At 40.7% G+C, this 18,598-nt stretch overlaps 1 protein-coding gene across 8 annotated transcripts in view; it reads right to left on the reverse strand.

Moving 5' to 3' along the window:
- The window catches only part of mcf2la (mcf.2 cell line derived transforming sequence-like a), a 197,054-nt gene that overhangs the window by 138,676 nt on the left and 39,780 nt on the right, over window positions 1-18,598 (reverse strand). For 5 of the 8 annotated variants that reach the window (XM_080204142.1, XM_080204143.1, XM_080204144.1 and 2 more), the window contains one exon: window positions 121-201. In XM_080204142.1, coding sequence (XP_080060268.1) covers window positions 121-201 — 81 coding nt within the window. Of the gene's footprint in view, window positions 1-120; window positions 202-5,768; window positions 5,877-14,025; window positions 14,295-14,386; window positions 14,700-18,598 lie in introns of those variants that run through there. The other 3 variants (XM_080204146.1, XM_080204147.1, XM_080204148.1) reach the window with 3 other exon arrangements.

The following is an 18,598-nucleotide window of genomic DNA, read 5'->3' on the forward strand; positions in this document are numbered from 1 at the left end:
AGGGTACCTCCTCATCTTGAAGCACAGAAAGGAACAACAATCTGAGTTTAGGTACCACAGATCTCGATGAGACAAAGGCACCATGATGTAATGATAGGTGGAGTAAAACAGAATTTGTACCTGATCGAATAGCAAATTGCTTGGCCAGCTGTTCCGTGATCTCAGCAGCATATACAGAACTTTCTTGCTGCATGATTTCATCTGTAAAAACCAAACAGAACAACAGTGAGCATCAATTCTTGGTGAAATTGAGAAAAATCTGGTGTTCCTTGCACCCAGAATAATTAATTACACAAGCACTGCATTATGCTGCAGCTTTTGATCATTTGTTGCAATCCCCAAAAGGGACCAATAATTTTTAAAAAGAAACTCAGTTTCAATTAATAGCTGAAAAACAAATCACACATCAAGTTTTCAGATTTTAAACATTTACTCTAATAAATAACCAAAAACACTATAAACTAAACACTTTCTTTGTAGGCAATGTATTACTTTAAACCACAGAATGGAATAATCCCTTCTTATTCCTTGCCCAAAGAAATACACTCCACAGGTATACATTACACTGCCCTTTGTTTAATTTTCCCAGAATTAATCCGAAGTGATTCTTATCTCCAGAGGGTTTATTCCATTGTTTTCTTTCCCCAGCCTTGGAACTTGCAATCTTAGAAATGTGTTTCACAGTGAAGTTCTCTTTTCTCTGAGACTTTTCCTCCAGCCTAAACTAGATTACTCTATCTAGTACTTTAGCTCCCCGTGAAGCTGGTCTTTGCAATCTGAGCCTAACCTTCCATCTACATCCTGCACAGCAAACTGCAGAGACTTTTGTTTTTACCTCTAGCAGTTCCCTCCCTCCCAGATACGGTTGCAATGCAAAACACTGCCTGTAATATTCAGTGATATTCTAGGAAAGCTAGAATCCTTCCCTATGACAATGTGGACCTTGTACCTAGGTATAAATATTAACTAGCTATCCTTGAGATCACAACTCTCTTTCATCTTGGAATGATATGGGCAGTTGAAAGCACAACCCGACATTTTCAACACTCTTCTGGGATTTGAGAGTCTCAGTCTCCTGTGCTAACTTACAGGCCACTGCTGTTGTCTCCAAGCATAAATCCCTTGCATTTTATTTCCAATAGAACAATCTAATCCTTCCTTTGATCTCTAACAAATCAAATCACGCAGCCCTTACTGTCGGGGGATTTCAGAATAGGTAATATGACCTCTTCATTTTACTTTAAACGTAAAGGCACAATCAAAATGTAGAAGTCTTATAAACTTCAACTGTAACACATTACAGAAAGATAATGCAATATATTTTTGACATTGAATAATTACGTAGAATGTACAGCAAGAAACAGGCTCAGCCAGTCCATCTTGGTGCTCATGCTTCATATAAGCCATTTCCTAACTTTCTCATTTAACACTATCAACATGACACTCTTTGTCAATTCTCTCTCATATATATTTATTCAGTCACTTCTTGAATGCTATCAATTGCTACTATTCACCACAACTGCTCCTGTTCATAGAATCCCTACAGTGCAGAAGGAGGCCATTTGACCCATCGAGCCTGCACTGACAACAATCCCACCCAGGCTCAATCCCTGTAACCTGACATATTTACCCTGCTAATCCCCCTGACACCAAGGGGAAATGTAGCACGGTCAATCAACCCAACATCGTCACACACTGTTGGTAGAAAGTTTTACACTCTCACCACTCGCTAGGTAAAAATATTTCATCTGAATCCACTGTTCATTTTCTTGATGTCTTTAATTCTGCTTTTTGCTCAAAGTGGAAACACTTATCAAAACCTTTCATCATTTTAAAGACCGCTTGTTCAAACTTTTAGGATAAGCGTAGCCACGCAGTATCAGTATCATCTTTGTAAACTTTTCTGTACCCTTACCAATCACCTTCATATCCTTTCTGTAATATGCCCACCAGAATTTTACTCTGTACTTTCAATTTGGTCCAAAGTTCATAATAAGTTTAGCTTTACTTCCCTAGTTTTCATTTCTATTCCTCTAGGATTAGAAGCTGGTGCTTGGTGTGGTAATTTTTTTGAATGGTCTTAGTTACCTGCATCACAACTTTTGGTGATTTGTATATTTGTACCCCAGATCCCTTGGTTCCTCTTCCCCCTTAAGCTTCTTATTTTACAAGTAAAATAAAATTTGTTTGTTTCTCTTACCAAAATGTGAACTCCAATCTTATCTAGGCTAAAATTAACGTGACAATAGCTGTCCATTCAGAAAGTTTATGTTTTTTAATTTGTCGCAGTCCTCCTTAAGTGTTGCAAATTCCTTGCAATTTAGTATGGCCCACAAATATATTTTTATAAAGTTTATTTATTGTTCACAAGTAGGGCTTACATTAACACTACAATGAAGTTACTGAGAAATTCCCTGAGTCGCCACACTCCGGTGCCTGTTCCGGTCAATGCACCCAACCAGCACGCCTTTCAGACTGTGGGAGGAATCCGGAGCAGGGGACAGGGAGAATGTGCAAACTCTAACAGACACAATCCAGGAATCGATCCCAGGTCCCTGGCGCTGTGAGGTAGCAGTGCTCACCGTGTGCCATCCTGCTGCCCATCCTACGTTTCGAATGTAAATTGCGAACATCAGTGGTCCCAGTTCTGAACATTGTGAAAACTCCACTTCCCGCTCCTGCCAGTCCGAATAGCTGCTCTATGTGTAACCTTGGCCAGGACACCTGGCCCTTTGTCAAAAGTGGATTAGCCATGATAAATTGTTCCTCAGTGTCCAAAGATGTATAGGATAGATGGATTAGCCATGGACAATGCATAGGGATATGGGGAGAGGATAGAGGGCAGGGCCTGATTGGAAAGCTCTTTCAGATAGTCAGTGCAGACTCGATGGCTGAATAGCCTCCTGTATTGTAGGATTCTAGTGCCTGGTAGTCTTTTAGGCAGCTAACTATCCGTTCTGATAATTGGCTCATAACTCTGCACACCTTTCAACTTGGTGACACAGCGAAACAAAAATATGTTTTCTCACCTTCAAATATAAATAGTGATGAAGGGAGTTAGGAAAGAGGTGAAAGAAATTGTGAACAGGGCAAGTAAAAACATGGTGAGGCTGGAGGAGGAGAGGAATATGTGTTGTGAGGTGAAGAGGATAGAGAGGTATGCTATGATGAGGGTAAGAGCAGAGAGTGTGGTGACAATGTATAAAGGATTGAACAACACAGGGGAGGTAGAAGGAGGTACGGAGAAAGTAATGAGGTATGATGAGTGTGAGGGGGAGGCATAGTGAGAAGGTACAAGGGGCAGAGATGTGCGAGGAGAAGAGTGATTGGAAGTGAAGAGTGAGAGAAAAGGAGATGTGCAAAGGACAAAGAGCAGAAGGCACATGTGGACAGTACATGGTTGCCAGCTGTGGAGGAATAAATTGTTTTGAAAACAGTGCAAGGGATGTGCAAGTTATACAAGATGCTTCGGAGGGAAATTACTTGTAATTACCAACAGTAGCTTATGTTGAATTGTCTTTGAAGTGCAGTGACCATTCCCAGGCAATGCACCTCTCACCACTGCACTGGTAAGATGTGCCAAACAACATTCACATAAAGGACAAGTTAATCTGGTCTGTGTGTTGTTAGTTAAGACTGGTGTTGTCAGACTTTTTACTGTTGTTAGTTAAGGCATGAGTACTCAGAATTCTTGCTCTGAGAAATAGTGGCCTCTTGTCCTCAAATTAGACCACACAGGCAACCTTTGGGCCTTCGAAGAGTTATCCATCTGTATTTAGTTCACATGCTCAGAACCTGATATGAGACAATTGTCGTGTCAATAAAGATTAGCACTGATTTATTAAGATACAGTGAGTTGGTGTCAGAGCTTCACATTGAGTGTTATTGCAACTGTGCTTGGAAGAACCTGTCTAGTCAATGAAATGGCTATTGAAATATAACAATATTAACAGCTGTATGGAAATGAAGTGATTTCTGGCTTTTGCGAATAGCAGACTGACATCATGGGTCAAGAAAAGTGGCAAAATCACCCATCAGCTCCAAACATGATACTTTCAAAGTCATTTTTTGTAACAAACTGAAACACGGAACATAAAACAGACTAAATACTCCATTATATAGCATGTACAAATGTTCTTCAAATATCTCAAAGCCTTAAAGTACACAGCAACATGTTTAACAAAATAAATTACAAGATAAATAAGGATATGCATTCCACACCATTGTAAGCAATCCAACCAGGAAAAACATGACAGACTCCACCCTGATCCATTTGGCCCATCAAGTCTGCACCGACCACAGTCCCACCCAGGACCTACCCCCATATCCCTATACTTTTTGCCTGCTAATCCCTCTAACCTATGCATCTCAGGACACTAAGGGACAACTTTAGCATGGCCAATCAACTTAACCCGCACATCTTTGGACTGTGGGAGGAAACCGGAGCATCCGGAGGAAACCCATGCAGGCACGAGGAGAATGTGCAAACTCCACACAGACAGTGACCCGAGCCTGGAATTGAACCCAGGTCCCTGGGGCTGTGAAGCAGCAGTGCTAACACTGTGCTACCATGCCGCCCAGATGTTGCCTAACCTGAGTCATTCTCAGACATTCCTCACTGGTCAAATTAGATCATAAAATCAGAAGATGGAAGGGCAGAATCAGGCTATTTGGCTTATCCATTCTGCTCCACCATTTGGCTGATCTAATATAATCCTCAACTCCACCTTCCTGCCTTATTCCTGTTATATATTTAAAAGGGTCACATGAATGCTTTAAGAGCTGAACACATGCTTTAATCTTAGTTACTCTCTACAGGCAATCTGTTGTTAGTTTTGAATCTGTGTCTGCAAATCACATCTTTTCCTTTTGTGTAAATCCACAAACCCTAATATGGTTAGGACATTACAGAAAGAAAACTGAAGACAAGTCGAGATTTTGTTTTGTCGAGAACATCGAGAAAAGATCACAAGTAAAAGAAAAACTTGTTAGGGGTCCCCACACTGCAAATATTAAAAGGCTGAGAAGAAACAACAACAGGATTAAAGATTGAAGTGCCAATGCAGGAAGACAAAGAAAAAAGCTCTCTGTCTTTTTTCCCGATAAGAGAAGATTCCAGGCAGCATCTGGCATATTTGAAAAGAGGTATTCTTTAATGTACGGCTTCCTTGGGGGAAAAATACATTCAAATCAACAGTCTCCAGATTAAAAAGGGGAATACTGGGAAGAGAGTAAAAATATATACTGAGTGGTCTCGAATTACTAGTGCCTGCAAGAGAAACAATGGGTCAATTTGGATTCCTGGGGTCTTTCCATAGAACCATAGCAAATTACAGCTCAGAAACAGGCCTTTTGGTCCTTCTTGTCTGTGCTGAACCATTTTTTGCCTGGTCCCACTGACCTGCACTTGGACCATATCCCTCCACACCCCTCTCATCTGTGAACCCATCCAAGTTTTTCTTAAATGTTAAAAGTTTACCACTTTTATTTATTTACCACTTTATCCAGCAGCTCATTCCACATTCCCACTATTCTCTGCATGAAGAATCCCCCCAATATTCCCTTTAAACTTTTCTCCTTTCACCCCTAACCCATGCCCTCTGGTTTTTTTCTCCTTGACCCTCAGTGGAAAAAGCCTGCTTGCATTCACTCTATCTATACCCATCAAAATCTTGTACACCCCTATCAAAACTAATTAAGAAAATTAATCATGGAGTATTTTCAGTTCTTTGTACAAGCAAATAAAATTTCAAACAAGTTGCCCATACCAGTTTTTTTCAGTACAATAGGAAGTAAAACATTTAATTTGTTCAGATGCTTGGTTCATTCAGTAAAGCAAGGAATCAAATCTTGAGATGACTTGACAAAGATCCTTGAAGGACATTACTCTCCAAAGCCACTGATCATCATGAAATGGTTCAGGTTCTGCTGAAGGAATCAAGTAGAAGATGAAAACATTGCTTAGTTTGTGGCAAACTTAAAAAGGCACAAAATTGTCAGTTTAGTGGGACATTAGAAGATTTTCTCTGAGATTGTCTAGTTTGTGGACTTCAAAATGAGGCTATCCAAAGAAGGTTGCTTACTGAATATGCTTTGACTTTAAAAACAACAGTAGATATCATAATGTCGATGGTATTAGTTGAAGAGGCTTCAAAATTTGGTACAGGAATGACGATCCACAAGTTGGGAACTGCCCGCAAGAAGTCAAAACAGCAACTTGCATGTCACAGATGTGCCAAAATGGGTCATTCCACAAGTGAATGCTGGAACAAGGATAATCAGTACAAGAATTGTGGTAAAATGGTTTACATTGCAAAATCTTGTTGGACTAGTTCAGAAGATGATTCTGGATAACTTCAAGAGGAAGTACAAGTCATGTTCTACAAAAAGAATTTACAACATGGAAGAAAAGAACTACGAAGAACTGAATGTCTGGAAATGTGATGAAGAGCTTTAAGTGAATGTATTATCCATACAGGATGATTCACATAGATTCTGAGTGATTCCAAAGTTAAGTTACTAGGATGGAGGTTGACACTGGTGCTGCTGTATCTTTAATTCCTGAGACTAAAACTATGTGATTTTAAAGATGATGTGGGTATGCCGGCGTTGGACTGGCGTAAACACAGTAAAAAGTCTGACAACACCAGGTTTTAGTCCAACCTATTTATTTGATAATATACTCACAAGCTTTCGAGGGACACCCTCAAAGAGGGTGTCCCTCGAAAGCTTGTGAGTATATTATCAAATAAATAGGTTGGACTAAAACCTGGTGTTGTCAGACTTTTTACTATTTTAAAGCTGTACATGGAAGAAATTGTGCCATCATGGACAACATAGAGTTGAAAGGTCAAATAGCAGAGTTGCCTCTCCATGTGATCCATGGTAATCCTAGAGCTCTATTTGGAAGATCATGGTTGGAGAAGATAAAGCTTAACTGCAGTGCTGTCAACGGATTGGTCAATACAAAAACAGACCAACAGCGTCTTCTGAATAAATATAAGAACATATTAGAAAAAACACTGGACTCAGTGAAGGGAATTCAAGTGAAACTCAAGGTAAATGTTAATGGTCAACAAAAAAGGTCTCAAAGCAAGAGTGCTGCCATATGCAAATCATCCCAAGGTCAAAGAAGAATTAACACAGCTTGCTAACACTGGTGTAGTACAGCCAGTTACAATGAGTGACTAGCCCACGATACTTTTCATGAAACCAGATGGTTTAGTTCATATTTGTGGTGATTTTAAAACAACCATAGAGCTATTGTTGTGTGCTGATCAATATCCACTTCCTTTAATTGAAAATTTGTTTGCTGGGTTATCAAGTGGGCAAAAATTCATAAAGATTGATTATTCCCAAGCATATTTACAGGTTAATGTGACTGCTGATTCATGACCATTGCTTACCATCATTACTCATAAATGTCTTTTTATTATAAAAGATTATCTTTTCAATTAACATCTGCACCAATCCTACTCCAAAGATCAATGGACCAGCTTTTGAGTGGTCTCCCTTGGTATACAATGTTACTTGGATGATACTCTAATTAGAGCGCTTGAATAAGTTAGAACAACATTGGAACTACTTCAAGTAGTTCAAGTCTGTATGTCAAGAAAGAAACATATGACCTTTTCCAGAATTTAGTCCAGCATTTGCACCACTTTGTTGATTGTAAAGGCCTACATAAAGCATCTAAAAAGATGGATGCTATTATAGAAACACCAGGTCTGACGAATGTGACACAACTGAAGTTCTTTCTGGGATGAGTGAATTATTATGGCTAATTTGTTCCAAACTCAGCTACATTTTTGAAGATATTGCATAATTTAATATGCGTGAAGCAGTCATGGGACCAGACAATGGAATGTGAGAAAGAATATAAGGATGTCAAAGATTCCGTACAGAAGTCTGAAGTATTGGTCCATTTAATCCAAGGTTACCATTATTGCTTGCTTGCAGCGCTTCCCCTTATGGAGGAGGGGAAGCCATTTCACATATTATGCCTTTGGGAGAAGAACAACCAATGTCTTTTGTTTCGCACACTCTGACTAGTGCTGAATCTAACTATGCTCATTGGAGAAAAAGAACTGTATAATTTTTACATACAAAGATTTCATCATTATTTATATGGTCATCATTTCACATTATTGACTGATCATCAACTCTTAATTACTATTTTTGGGTTCTATAAAGGCAGACCGCTGATTGCTGCTAGCCGATTGCAAAGATGGTCACTGATCTTATCTGCTCACTCTTAGGATATAAAGTATCATTAATCAGAGTCTCATGCTAATGCTGATGGAATATCATACTTACCGTTACTTATTAAGCAGATGCCACCAATTTGTTTTGTTAATTTTTTAAATTTTTTGTGAATAGAATATTTGCATGTGATAGCTTCTCTTGTTCAGAGACATACTTGGAATGATCCCATGATGGGGAAGGTGATGAATATGGTATTAAAAGGAATGATAGCTGGAATGCTTTTCCCACACACTGATTTGAAACCATAAGTATCAAGAAAACTTGAGTTGACTGTCCAAAAGGTGGATGGCCTAAAATGCCATGGCAACTACTGCATGTAGACTTTGCTAATCTGTTTGGAAGTTACATATTCTTTGTCATATTTAATGAGCATTCCAAATGGCCAGAAGTTGTTATCATGGGGTCTATGATATCTGAACAAACCATTGAAAAACTTGACAAAATCTTTGCAATTTGGGAAATTGGAACAGATTGTTGGTGATAATCGTTCATGAGAATTTGCAGATTATCTCAAAGTAAATGATATTCATGTGGGGAGGCGATGGCATGGGGTATTATTATAGAAGCTCAGCTAATGATCTGGGGCTCTGGGGTTGAATCCCACCACAGCAGATGGAAGAACTTGAATTCAACAAAAGATATCTGAAATTAAGAATCTACTGCTGACCATGAAACCATCGTCGATTGTTGGAAAAATCCATCTGGTTCACTTTAGGGAAGGAAATCTGCTGTTGTTACCTGGTCTGGTCTACATGTGACTCCAGACCCACAGCAATGTGATTGACTTTCAATTGCCCTCCAAGGGATGGGCAATAAATGTTGACCAGCCAGTGATGCCCATGTCTCATATTAATAAAAAAAAAATCTGCATCTTATCACCCATCAGCCAATGGATTAACTGAAAGATTTGTACAATCCTTGAAACATTCTTTGAAAGCTTCAAAACAGCAGGTTCATTATCATGTAAATAGCTATTAATATCTTATGGCAATACTACTCATGTGACAACCCAAAGTTCACCTACATTATTAATCTGAAAGAAAAAGTTGAGAACTACATTTGATTTGTTATTGCTTCTAGAAATTTCAGAGAGAGTAGAGCGTCAACAACAATCTCTAGATTGTTAGATGAGAAGTGAGGGCAAAACAATTCTTATTTCAATGAGGAGATCAAGTGTTCGTGCATAATTATGCCACATGTAAAAAATGTACACCAGTTATAGTTTTAGCAAAAACAGGTTCAATTTCTTACATGGTTCAAACAAAAGATAAACGAGTTGGTGACACCATGCTAACCAACTATCATCATCTTGAAATGACTTCTCAGAATCATCTTCATAAATGCCCATCTTCTTTAGTCCCTAGTGTTGTGAATACCACTACAGAAGACTTAGTTGAATCTGAGTTGTCTCATGATTGGGTCTTTGCTGCTATACCACATGAGATTGATGTAGAATTAGTTCCAAAAGAAGTGTCTACTGAAGTTCCAAAGCATACTTCTAGGGTCAGGGAGAGCCAAATTCCAGAACATCGTATAGAAGAACATAGGTCTTCCTGATTGGATTTCTTAGTGACTGCATAATGATTAAGGTACATCATATTGTGTCTAAAGTATTAGTATTGATCCTATGTATAAGATGTATGTTGTAATATATACAGATTAACAACCCGCAGAGAAGAAATTCCCCTCATCTCTGTCTTAAATAGATGATCCCTTATTGTGAGATTATCACCTCTGGTCCTAGACTCTTTCACAAGGGGAAAACAAACTCTTAGCATTTACCCTGTCAAGCCCCCTGAGAATCTTACATGTCTCAATAAAGTAGCCTCATTCTTATAAACTCCAATGAGTATAGGCCCAACCTACTTAATCTTTCCTCAGAAGAAAATTCCTCTATACCCAGCATCATCTTTGTGAAACTGCTCTAGACTGCTTCCAATGCCTGTATACCTTTCTTTAAAGAAAGGGACCAGGGGTTGGCAGATTTAAAACAAAGATTCAGTCTGTGGAATTCACTACTCAGAGCATGATGGATGCTGGGACATTGAGTAAATTTAAGGAAGAAGTGGACAGACTTTTAATTAGTAAAGGCTTGAAGGGCTGTGGTGAATGGGAACAAAAGTGGAATTGAGGCTGATTTAAGATCAGCCATGATCATATTAAATGGGGGAGCAGGCTAAATTGCCTACTCCTACTTCTTTTGATTCTTATGAATCAAAACTGTTCATGGTTCAGACAAAACTATTCATAGTATTCCAGATGTGGTTTAACTAGTGCATTCTACGTTTTAACAAGTCTTCCCTATCTTTATACTTCATTTGAAACATCCCATTTGCCTTCCCTATAACCTAACCTTGTATACTAGCTTTTTGTGATTTATGCACAAGGACCCCCAGATCCCTCTGTGCTGCAATTTTCTGCAGTCTTTCTCCATGTGAATAATATTTATCTCCTTTATTTTTCTTACCAAAGTGCCTAACTTCACGTTTTCCTACATTATAGTCCATCTGCCAAGTTTTTGCTTACTTACCTAACCTGTTTATGTCCCTTGGTAGATTCTTTGTTCCTCCTCACTACTTAACTTCCCACCTATATTGGTGTCTTCTAAAAACTTGGCAATATCATATTCACTTCCCTTGTCCAAATCCTTAGTGTACGTTGTAAATAACTGTAGCCCCTGCAGTGATCCCTGTGGCACTTCACTAATTATAGGTTGCCATCCTGAAAATGGTCTTTTCATCCCAATTCTGTCTTCCATCAGTTTGTCAATCCTCTATCCATTCGAATATACTACCTAGGGCACCATGGGCTCCTTTATAATTAAGTAGCCTTTTGTACAGTATGTTGTTGAACACTTTTTGAAAATCCAAGTATATTACATCTATTGGTTTCCCTTTATCTGTCCTGCTTGTTACCAGCTCAAAGAATTATAATACATTTGTCAGGCATAATTTTCCCTTCATGAAACCATGTCGATTCTGCTTAATTATATTATGTATTTCTAAACGTTCAGCTATTATATCCTTTAAAATGGGTTCTTTTAGCTTAACTTCTGTCATTGGGAAAATGACTAACTAGCCTATAGTTACTAATTTTTCTGTTTTCATTCTTTTTTGATTAAAGGTGTTGCATTGGCAGTTCTTCTCTCCTCTGGGCCTTCTAGAATGTAAGGCTTCTTGGAAGATTACTACCAGTGCATCCACTATCTGTGTAGCTACTTCCTTTAATGGGATGCAAGTCATCAGGTCCAGCCAGCTTATCAGCCTTAAGCCCCGTTGGTTTTCTGAGTACTTATTCTCTAGTGATAGTTATTGTATTTACTTCCTCCTCTTTTTTGCCTCTGGATTATTTAGAATTTATATTATTATTGTCTTCCAATGTGAAGACTGAAGCAAAGTATTTGTTTAATTCCCCTGCCATTTCCAGGCTCCCGATTATATTTTCCCCAGTCTCATTTTCTAAGGAGTCAATGTTTATTTTGGGCCCTCTGTTCCTTTTTATATAGTTAAAGGAGCTCTTGCTATTTTTTTTTATTACTTGCTAGTTTAGCCTCAGTTTATTTTTTCCCTTTTTATTATTTTTTGGTCATCTTTTATTGGTTTTTAAAACTTTCTAAATCATCTGGCTTACCTCTAATCTTTGCCACTTTCTTTTAAGTTTAATAATACTTTTGACTTCCTTGGTTAACCATGGTTGATATATCCTCTTCCTAAAATCCTTCTTCCTCACTGGGACACAACTTCATTGTGAATCATGAACTACTTTCATGGTCTCAAAATAAGGAGTAGCAGATTTAGGACTGAGTTGAGGGGGAAACTTCTTCACCCAAAGGGCTGTGAATCTATGGAATTCCCTGCCCAGTGAAGCAGTTGAGGTTACCCCATTGGATGTTTTTAAGGCAAGGATAAATTTTTGAAAAGTAATAGGAATTAAGAGTTATGGTGAGTGGGTGGGTAAATGGAGCTGAGTCCAAGAAAAGATCAGCCATGATCTTATTGAATGGTGGAGCAGAATCGAGGTGCCAGATGGCCTACTCCTGCTCTGAGTTCTTACGTCCGTATGAAAGTTTGCCATTGCAGCTCAACTGTATTTGCTGTTAAACTCCTTTCCCAGTCCACTCCAGCCACTCCTTTGTAATTACCCTTATTTAGTTGTAGCACAGCTATTTCTGATCCAGGTTTCTCACTCAAACTGAATGCTAAATGCTACCATGTTATGGTCACTGTTTCCTAGGGGATCTTTCACTCTGAGATTGTTCATTAAACCAGTCTCATTATGCATTATAAGGTCAAAAATGAGCTGATCCCTGGTTGGATCCACAACATATTGTTCTAGGAAACTATCCCAAATATACTCTGTGAATTCTTCCTTATAGTTACCTTTGCCACTTTGATTTTCCTGAACCACATGAAAATTGAAGTCACCCACAATTAATGTACTGCCTTTGTTACATGCCCTCATTATATCCTGATTTATTCTCCATCCTACATTATAGCTACTGTTAGGGGATCTATAGATTACTTCCATTAATGTTTTTTTCCCCTTGTTATTTTTTACCTCAACCCATATGGATTCTACATCTGCCGATCCAAGATCATTTCTTGCATCTTGTAATAACAAAGCTATTCCACCACCCTTTCCTTCCTATCCTTACGAAAAGTCACATACCCCTGAATATTTGGTAAACAGTTTTGAACTCCTTGTAACCCGTCACTGTAATGGCTGCAAGATCATTTCCATTAACCTCAATTTGTGCTACAAATTCATTTATTTTGCACCAAATGCTGTGTGTATTTAAGTAAAGAGCCATTCATTTTGCCTTTCTACCATTTTCCCCCTTTGACTCCATTTATTGCTGTTTTTTCAATATGTGTACCCTCTATTCTTTCTTATCAAACTCTGGGTATCATTCCCTAAACAGCTATCTTGTCATGCTGCCATATCCTTTTGCTTGTAAAGCCCTCTCTAAAATGGACTTTCTCTATTCGTTTAAAGCCCTCTCTACTTGCTCGTTATGCCTTTTGTAATTACATTGGTCCCAACATGATTCAGAGGTAGGCCTTACTAATGGTACAGCCCTCACTTTCTCTAGTACTGATGCCAGCGCTCCACGGACCTTAATCCTCCCACACCAGTCCTTGAGCCACACGCCACATTTCAGTCCATTGCTGCTACATTCACAAGAATAAACACATTATAGACAGCACATACTCAGTATGTGTGTAGCTGCATCTGTGGAGAACAAAAATTAATTTTGATGAAAAGTCAGCAGCCTGAAACATGAGCTCGGTTTCTCTCTCTCAGCTGCTGCCTGCCTTGCTGAGAACCCCCACCCACCTGACGAAGGAACAGCCAGTTCCAAAAGCTAGTGGCGTTTGTACAAATAAACCTGTTGGACTTTAACCTGGTTTACCTTCCTGAGCATTCCTAGTATATACATTTTTATTTCAGATTCCCAACGTCCGCAATTATTTTTCCTCCATTTTTACAAGACCTTGAACTTGCTTTAAGTAGATATTTACTATTCACATAACCGGATCATGTCCCTCTAATCAACAAATGCAGAATGCAGCGTTGTTGTACCAATATTTCACTTTCAGAAACAACATAAACACACAATATCGAATTATTTCTGTTGAAAAAGTCCTTCAATAAGTCACCAGCCTCAAAATGGGACAGCTCCTTGTTTATCATGATTCATGAGCAAATCTCTACCTCTGTTGGGTTGTCACTGATAACAAATTACAGTTAAAAGCTCACCACTGCACGATGCTATCCAGTTCCCAAAGTCCTCACCCGTCACGCGAATCTTACAGAGCAGTGCAAGGTACAACTACGGACAGCACAGCAGAATTCTGCACTTATCCAACTCTTCAGTGGTAATGTGAGTTGCTAAGCAACTCATTCGTCCTTAGCACAAAACAAGGGTGATTACTGTTTTCCCCAATGTGTGCAGAATCAATTTCAAGCACTCTTCTCAACGTGCAGCTGCCGCTTATCCTGCTGAAAGATAAGGGGGCTAAACGACATGAGCAGCGAGTACCGGGCTGCCTGAAGGGAGCCTCTTTGTGCACAGGCTTCCTTCCTGCTTTGTAAAATCGAGCTAAATTTAAACACAGACCTTATGCTGCGGAACTCAGGAGAAGATGACAATTTGTGGAATTCATCACGAACAGCAGCCTGTGACGATGGCTGCCACTCACACACCCAGGCACAGCGAGCTTCTACTGTATTAAGCAGCCAGGCTGAGAATTTGAATCCACATAAACACTCCATCATGACATGCAAATTAATCGCTGCTTCATTTTGAATATGAACACATTACAGGGAATATGCTAACAGAACTATTTTACTGCTTTTTGCAGTCATGCTGCTGTGCAGGATGAAGAAAAGAACTTGCATTCCTGTAGCATCTTTCACCTGAGGACACTCCATTGTGTTTTGCAGCTATATGGCAACTGCTGTGCTGTAAAAAATGTGACAGCAAATAAATACATCAAGGTCCCACAAAACAGTATTATCGACCAGATCATCTGTTTTTTATAGTGCTGGTTAAAGGATAAATATTGACTGGGACAGCAGACGGAACTGTCCTGCTCTTTCAGTGCTGTGGGATCTTTCATAGTCAGCTGAGAGGGCAGTCACAGCCTGGCTTTAATGTTGCAACCAAAATAGGCATTTTGGGTGAGATTCAGATCTGTAATACTACTGGAGAAGCACCATAGAATCCCTACAGTGCAGAAAGAAGTCATTCAGCCCATCAAGTCAGCACCGACTCTCCAAAAGAATATCTCACCAAGACTCACTGCTCCATCCTATCTGTGCAACCCCATACATTTACCTCTACGTGTCCAATCTAATCCCACACCTTTACCATGGCCAATCCCAACCCCACACATTTACCATGGCCAATCCCAACCCCACACATTTACCATGGCCAATCCCAACCCCACACATTTACCTTGGCCAATCCCAACCCCATACATTTATCTCTATGTGTCCAACCTAAGCCCACACATTTACCATGGCCAATCCCAACCCCATACATTTACCATGGCCAATCCCAATCCCATACATTTACCATGGCCAATCCACCTAACCTGCACATTGTTGGATTGTGGGAGAAAGCTGGAGCACCTGGAGTAAACCCACACTGACACTGGGAGAACGTGTAAATTCCACACAATCACTGGAGGCTGGAATAGAACCTGGGTCCCTGGCACTGTGAGGTAGTAGTGCTAACCACTGTGCCATCGTGCTGCCCCATGGAAGTCAAAGGCTTATCAGTTGGGGGCACGCTGTACTGGCAGCATCTTCCAATGCCTCAGGCAGAGTAGACTGCTCATGAGGGCATCTCCTGCACAGGAACCTTCTGAAATTACGCTATGATAATGTCACTCAGCCCTGATAACAAGCTTGGACCATGCGGATCCATGGTACACAATCACCCATCACTTGCAATGGCCAAGAGTTCAGCTGAAGGAAGGGCTTAGTATGAGTGCTAATTAAAAAATACAGACATCCAACTTGCAGGTACCATAACTTGGAACATCACCTGCTACAGTGGTGCCAAATACTACCAGAATGTTTCTGGAGATGTTGTAGTGAGTTCCTGGATTTGACAGCGAGTGTTCATCCTCACAGGGAGCTTTGAGGAATAGGTGACCTGTCCACACTAAGGCTGCCTCATCTTGGTAGGCATATGAACAAATTGGGAATGGAGGGATAGAAGTGGTTGGTTTAGATAGGACAACGTGATCGATACAGGCTTGATGGGCTGAAGGGTCTGTTCCTGTGCTGTACTGTTCTTTGCTTTTTGTATGGGGACAGTAGTAGCAGTGCCTTTGGATCTGCAGGGTCTCTGAGATGAGGAGAGTGTGCAGAGAATTGAAACGCAGCATGACGCCCTTTCCCATGTTGGAGTCTTTGATAATGATGGGAGAACTATCTAGCAGGTCAACTAATGGAGCCACTATTGAAGCATGCATGTCGAATGTTCACCTGTAGACTGCCCATCAAGCTCTTCACCTGCATTCCATAAAGCAGAACCCACCATGCCTCATCCTCTGGCGCGCTGGCACATGACCTTCTTATTCATTTTTGAGATCAGGGCACGCTGGCTAGATCAGCACTTATTGCCCATTTCTAAATGCCCTTTAGAAGACGGTAGTGAGCTGCCTTCTTGAACTGCTCATAAGGTGCTGATACATCCAAAATGCTGTTCCGGAGGGAGTTCCAGGTTTTAACCCAGTGACAAAATCATGATGGTGAGTGACTTGGAGGGGAACCTCCACAGATGGCCGTGTGCCCTATGTCTGCTGCCCTTGTCCTTTGAGATCAGTGTTGGACATCCTGCAGTCCAGGGACTTCACGTGCCAGGGTTCTGAATGTGGCACATGAGACACTTTGTTGACCATTGCCCACACGCAAGGTTGCCTGATTCTACAGGTTTCCACCCACGTAGTATTGCTTCCTACTGATATGACTAAAATTCATAGTAAAACAAAGGCATGTGAAGTGAGGGGCTTGCTGACTGCACACAATATTGACTATGAGAGCTGTGCGCCCTCTACGTATCCAATCTAAGCGTAGTTTTTTTTTGTGTTTACCATTTGAGCTTGATGACAGTTCTACAAATATATGAATCATTAAGCATTTTCTACAAATCAATATGAAATATTCAGCATTCATTCCCAGGGGTTGGTGCTGGGGCCTCAGCTATTTACCGTTTATATAGATGATCTGGAGGAGGGAACCGAGTGTATGGTGTCGAAATTTGCTGATGACACCAAGATTGGTGGAACGGCAAATTGTGCAGAGGGTGTGGAGAGTCTACAGAAGGATTTAGATAGGCTGGACGAATGGGCCAGGAACTGGCAAATGGAATTTAATGTTGGCAAGTGCCAGGTGGTCCACTTTGGTAGGAATAATGGTAGGAAGGATTATTACTTACGTGGCGAAAAACTGCAGCAGGCGACAGTGCAGAGGGACCTCGGGGTCCTTGTGCATGAGTCGCAAAAACCCAGCTTGCAGGTGCAGCAGGTGGTCAGGAAGGCGAATGGGATGCTGGCCTTCATAGCGAGGGGGATTGAATATAAGAGTAGGGAGGTCTTGCTGCGGCTGTATAGGGCATTGGTGAGGCCGCAGCTGGAGTACTGTGTGCAGTTTTGGGCGCCGCACTTACGCAAGGATATTTTGGCCTTGGAGGGAGTGCAGAGGAGGTTTACTAGGCTGATGCCGGAGCTGAGGGGATTGAGCTATGAGGAGAGGCTGAATAAACTAGGCTTGTACTCGTTAGAGTTCAGAAGAATGAGGGGAGATCTCATTGAGACGTATAAGATGATGAATGGGATGGATAGGATAGAGGTGGAGAGACTCTTCCTGCTCAGAAAGGATAGTAGGACTAGGGGGCACAGCCTCAAGATAAAGGGGGGGGCGGTTTAGAACGGAGTTGAGGAAGAACTTCTTCACTCAAAGGGTGGTGAATCTCTGGAATTCTCTGCCTGTTGAAGTGATGGAGGCTACCTCGCTAAATATTTTTGAGACACGGGTTGATGGGTTTTTGATAAGAGAGGGGATTGGGGTTATGGGGAGAGGGCGGGAATGTGGAACTGAGCCACGACAGATCAGCCATGATCTTATTGAATGGCGGGGCAGGCTCGAAGGGCTAGATGGCCTACTCCTGCTCCTATTTCTTATGTTCTTATTAAATGAATTCAATCTTACTCATGGTTAGTGAACAGGCCTGATTTCAATCTTGAGACTCATTGAGATGATGGCGAGCCACTCATGAGGCTCACTCACTAGCCTAGGTTGCCCATCAGTGTTCTAAATGGTAGTTGTGGGCTTGGAAGAGAGTTGGTGAGTAGCTGCAGTGTACCCTGTAGACAGTACACATTGCTACCACTGTGGAGAGGACAGGAATGTGGCATCGTGTAGATGGTATGCACTGCTGCCACTGTGCTGAGGGGGCGGGAATGAGGCATTGAAGACTGCTGAAGCAGGTAGTTGGCTTTGGAGTGCACAGATTGGTTGAGAAGAAAAAGCCCACAACCAGTAGGAATAAAAGCATTAAGGGGTGGTGTGGCAGAAATTGTGTTAAAGAGCAATGGAATCATCAATTTTACAGGTGATAGACCAAAGATTAAAGTGTCAATATGTGAGGGGATTTGGAGATATTTGGCCTCGATTATTAATCCAGAGATAGGAACAGAGCAGGAGGGTAGGGAGAAAATGGGCTACAAGCAGGCAGTAATGTGGGATAGATAGGAATGCCTGCTTTCAACAGGTATGCTTCATTAGCGTGTCACTTCTGAGTTTCTTGCTTTTACTC

The sequence above is a fragment of the Carcharhinus amblyrhynchos genome, chromosome 15 (assembly GCF_965287045.1).
Source record: "Carcharhinus amblyrhynchos chromosome 15, sCarAmb.v2.hapA, whole genome shotgun sequence".
NCBI classification, from domain to species: Eukaryota; Metazoa; Chordata; class Chondrichthyes; order Carcharhiniformes; family Carcharhinidae; genus Carcharhinus; species Carcharhinus amblyrhynchos.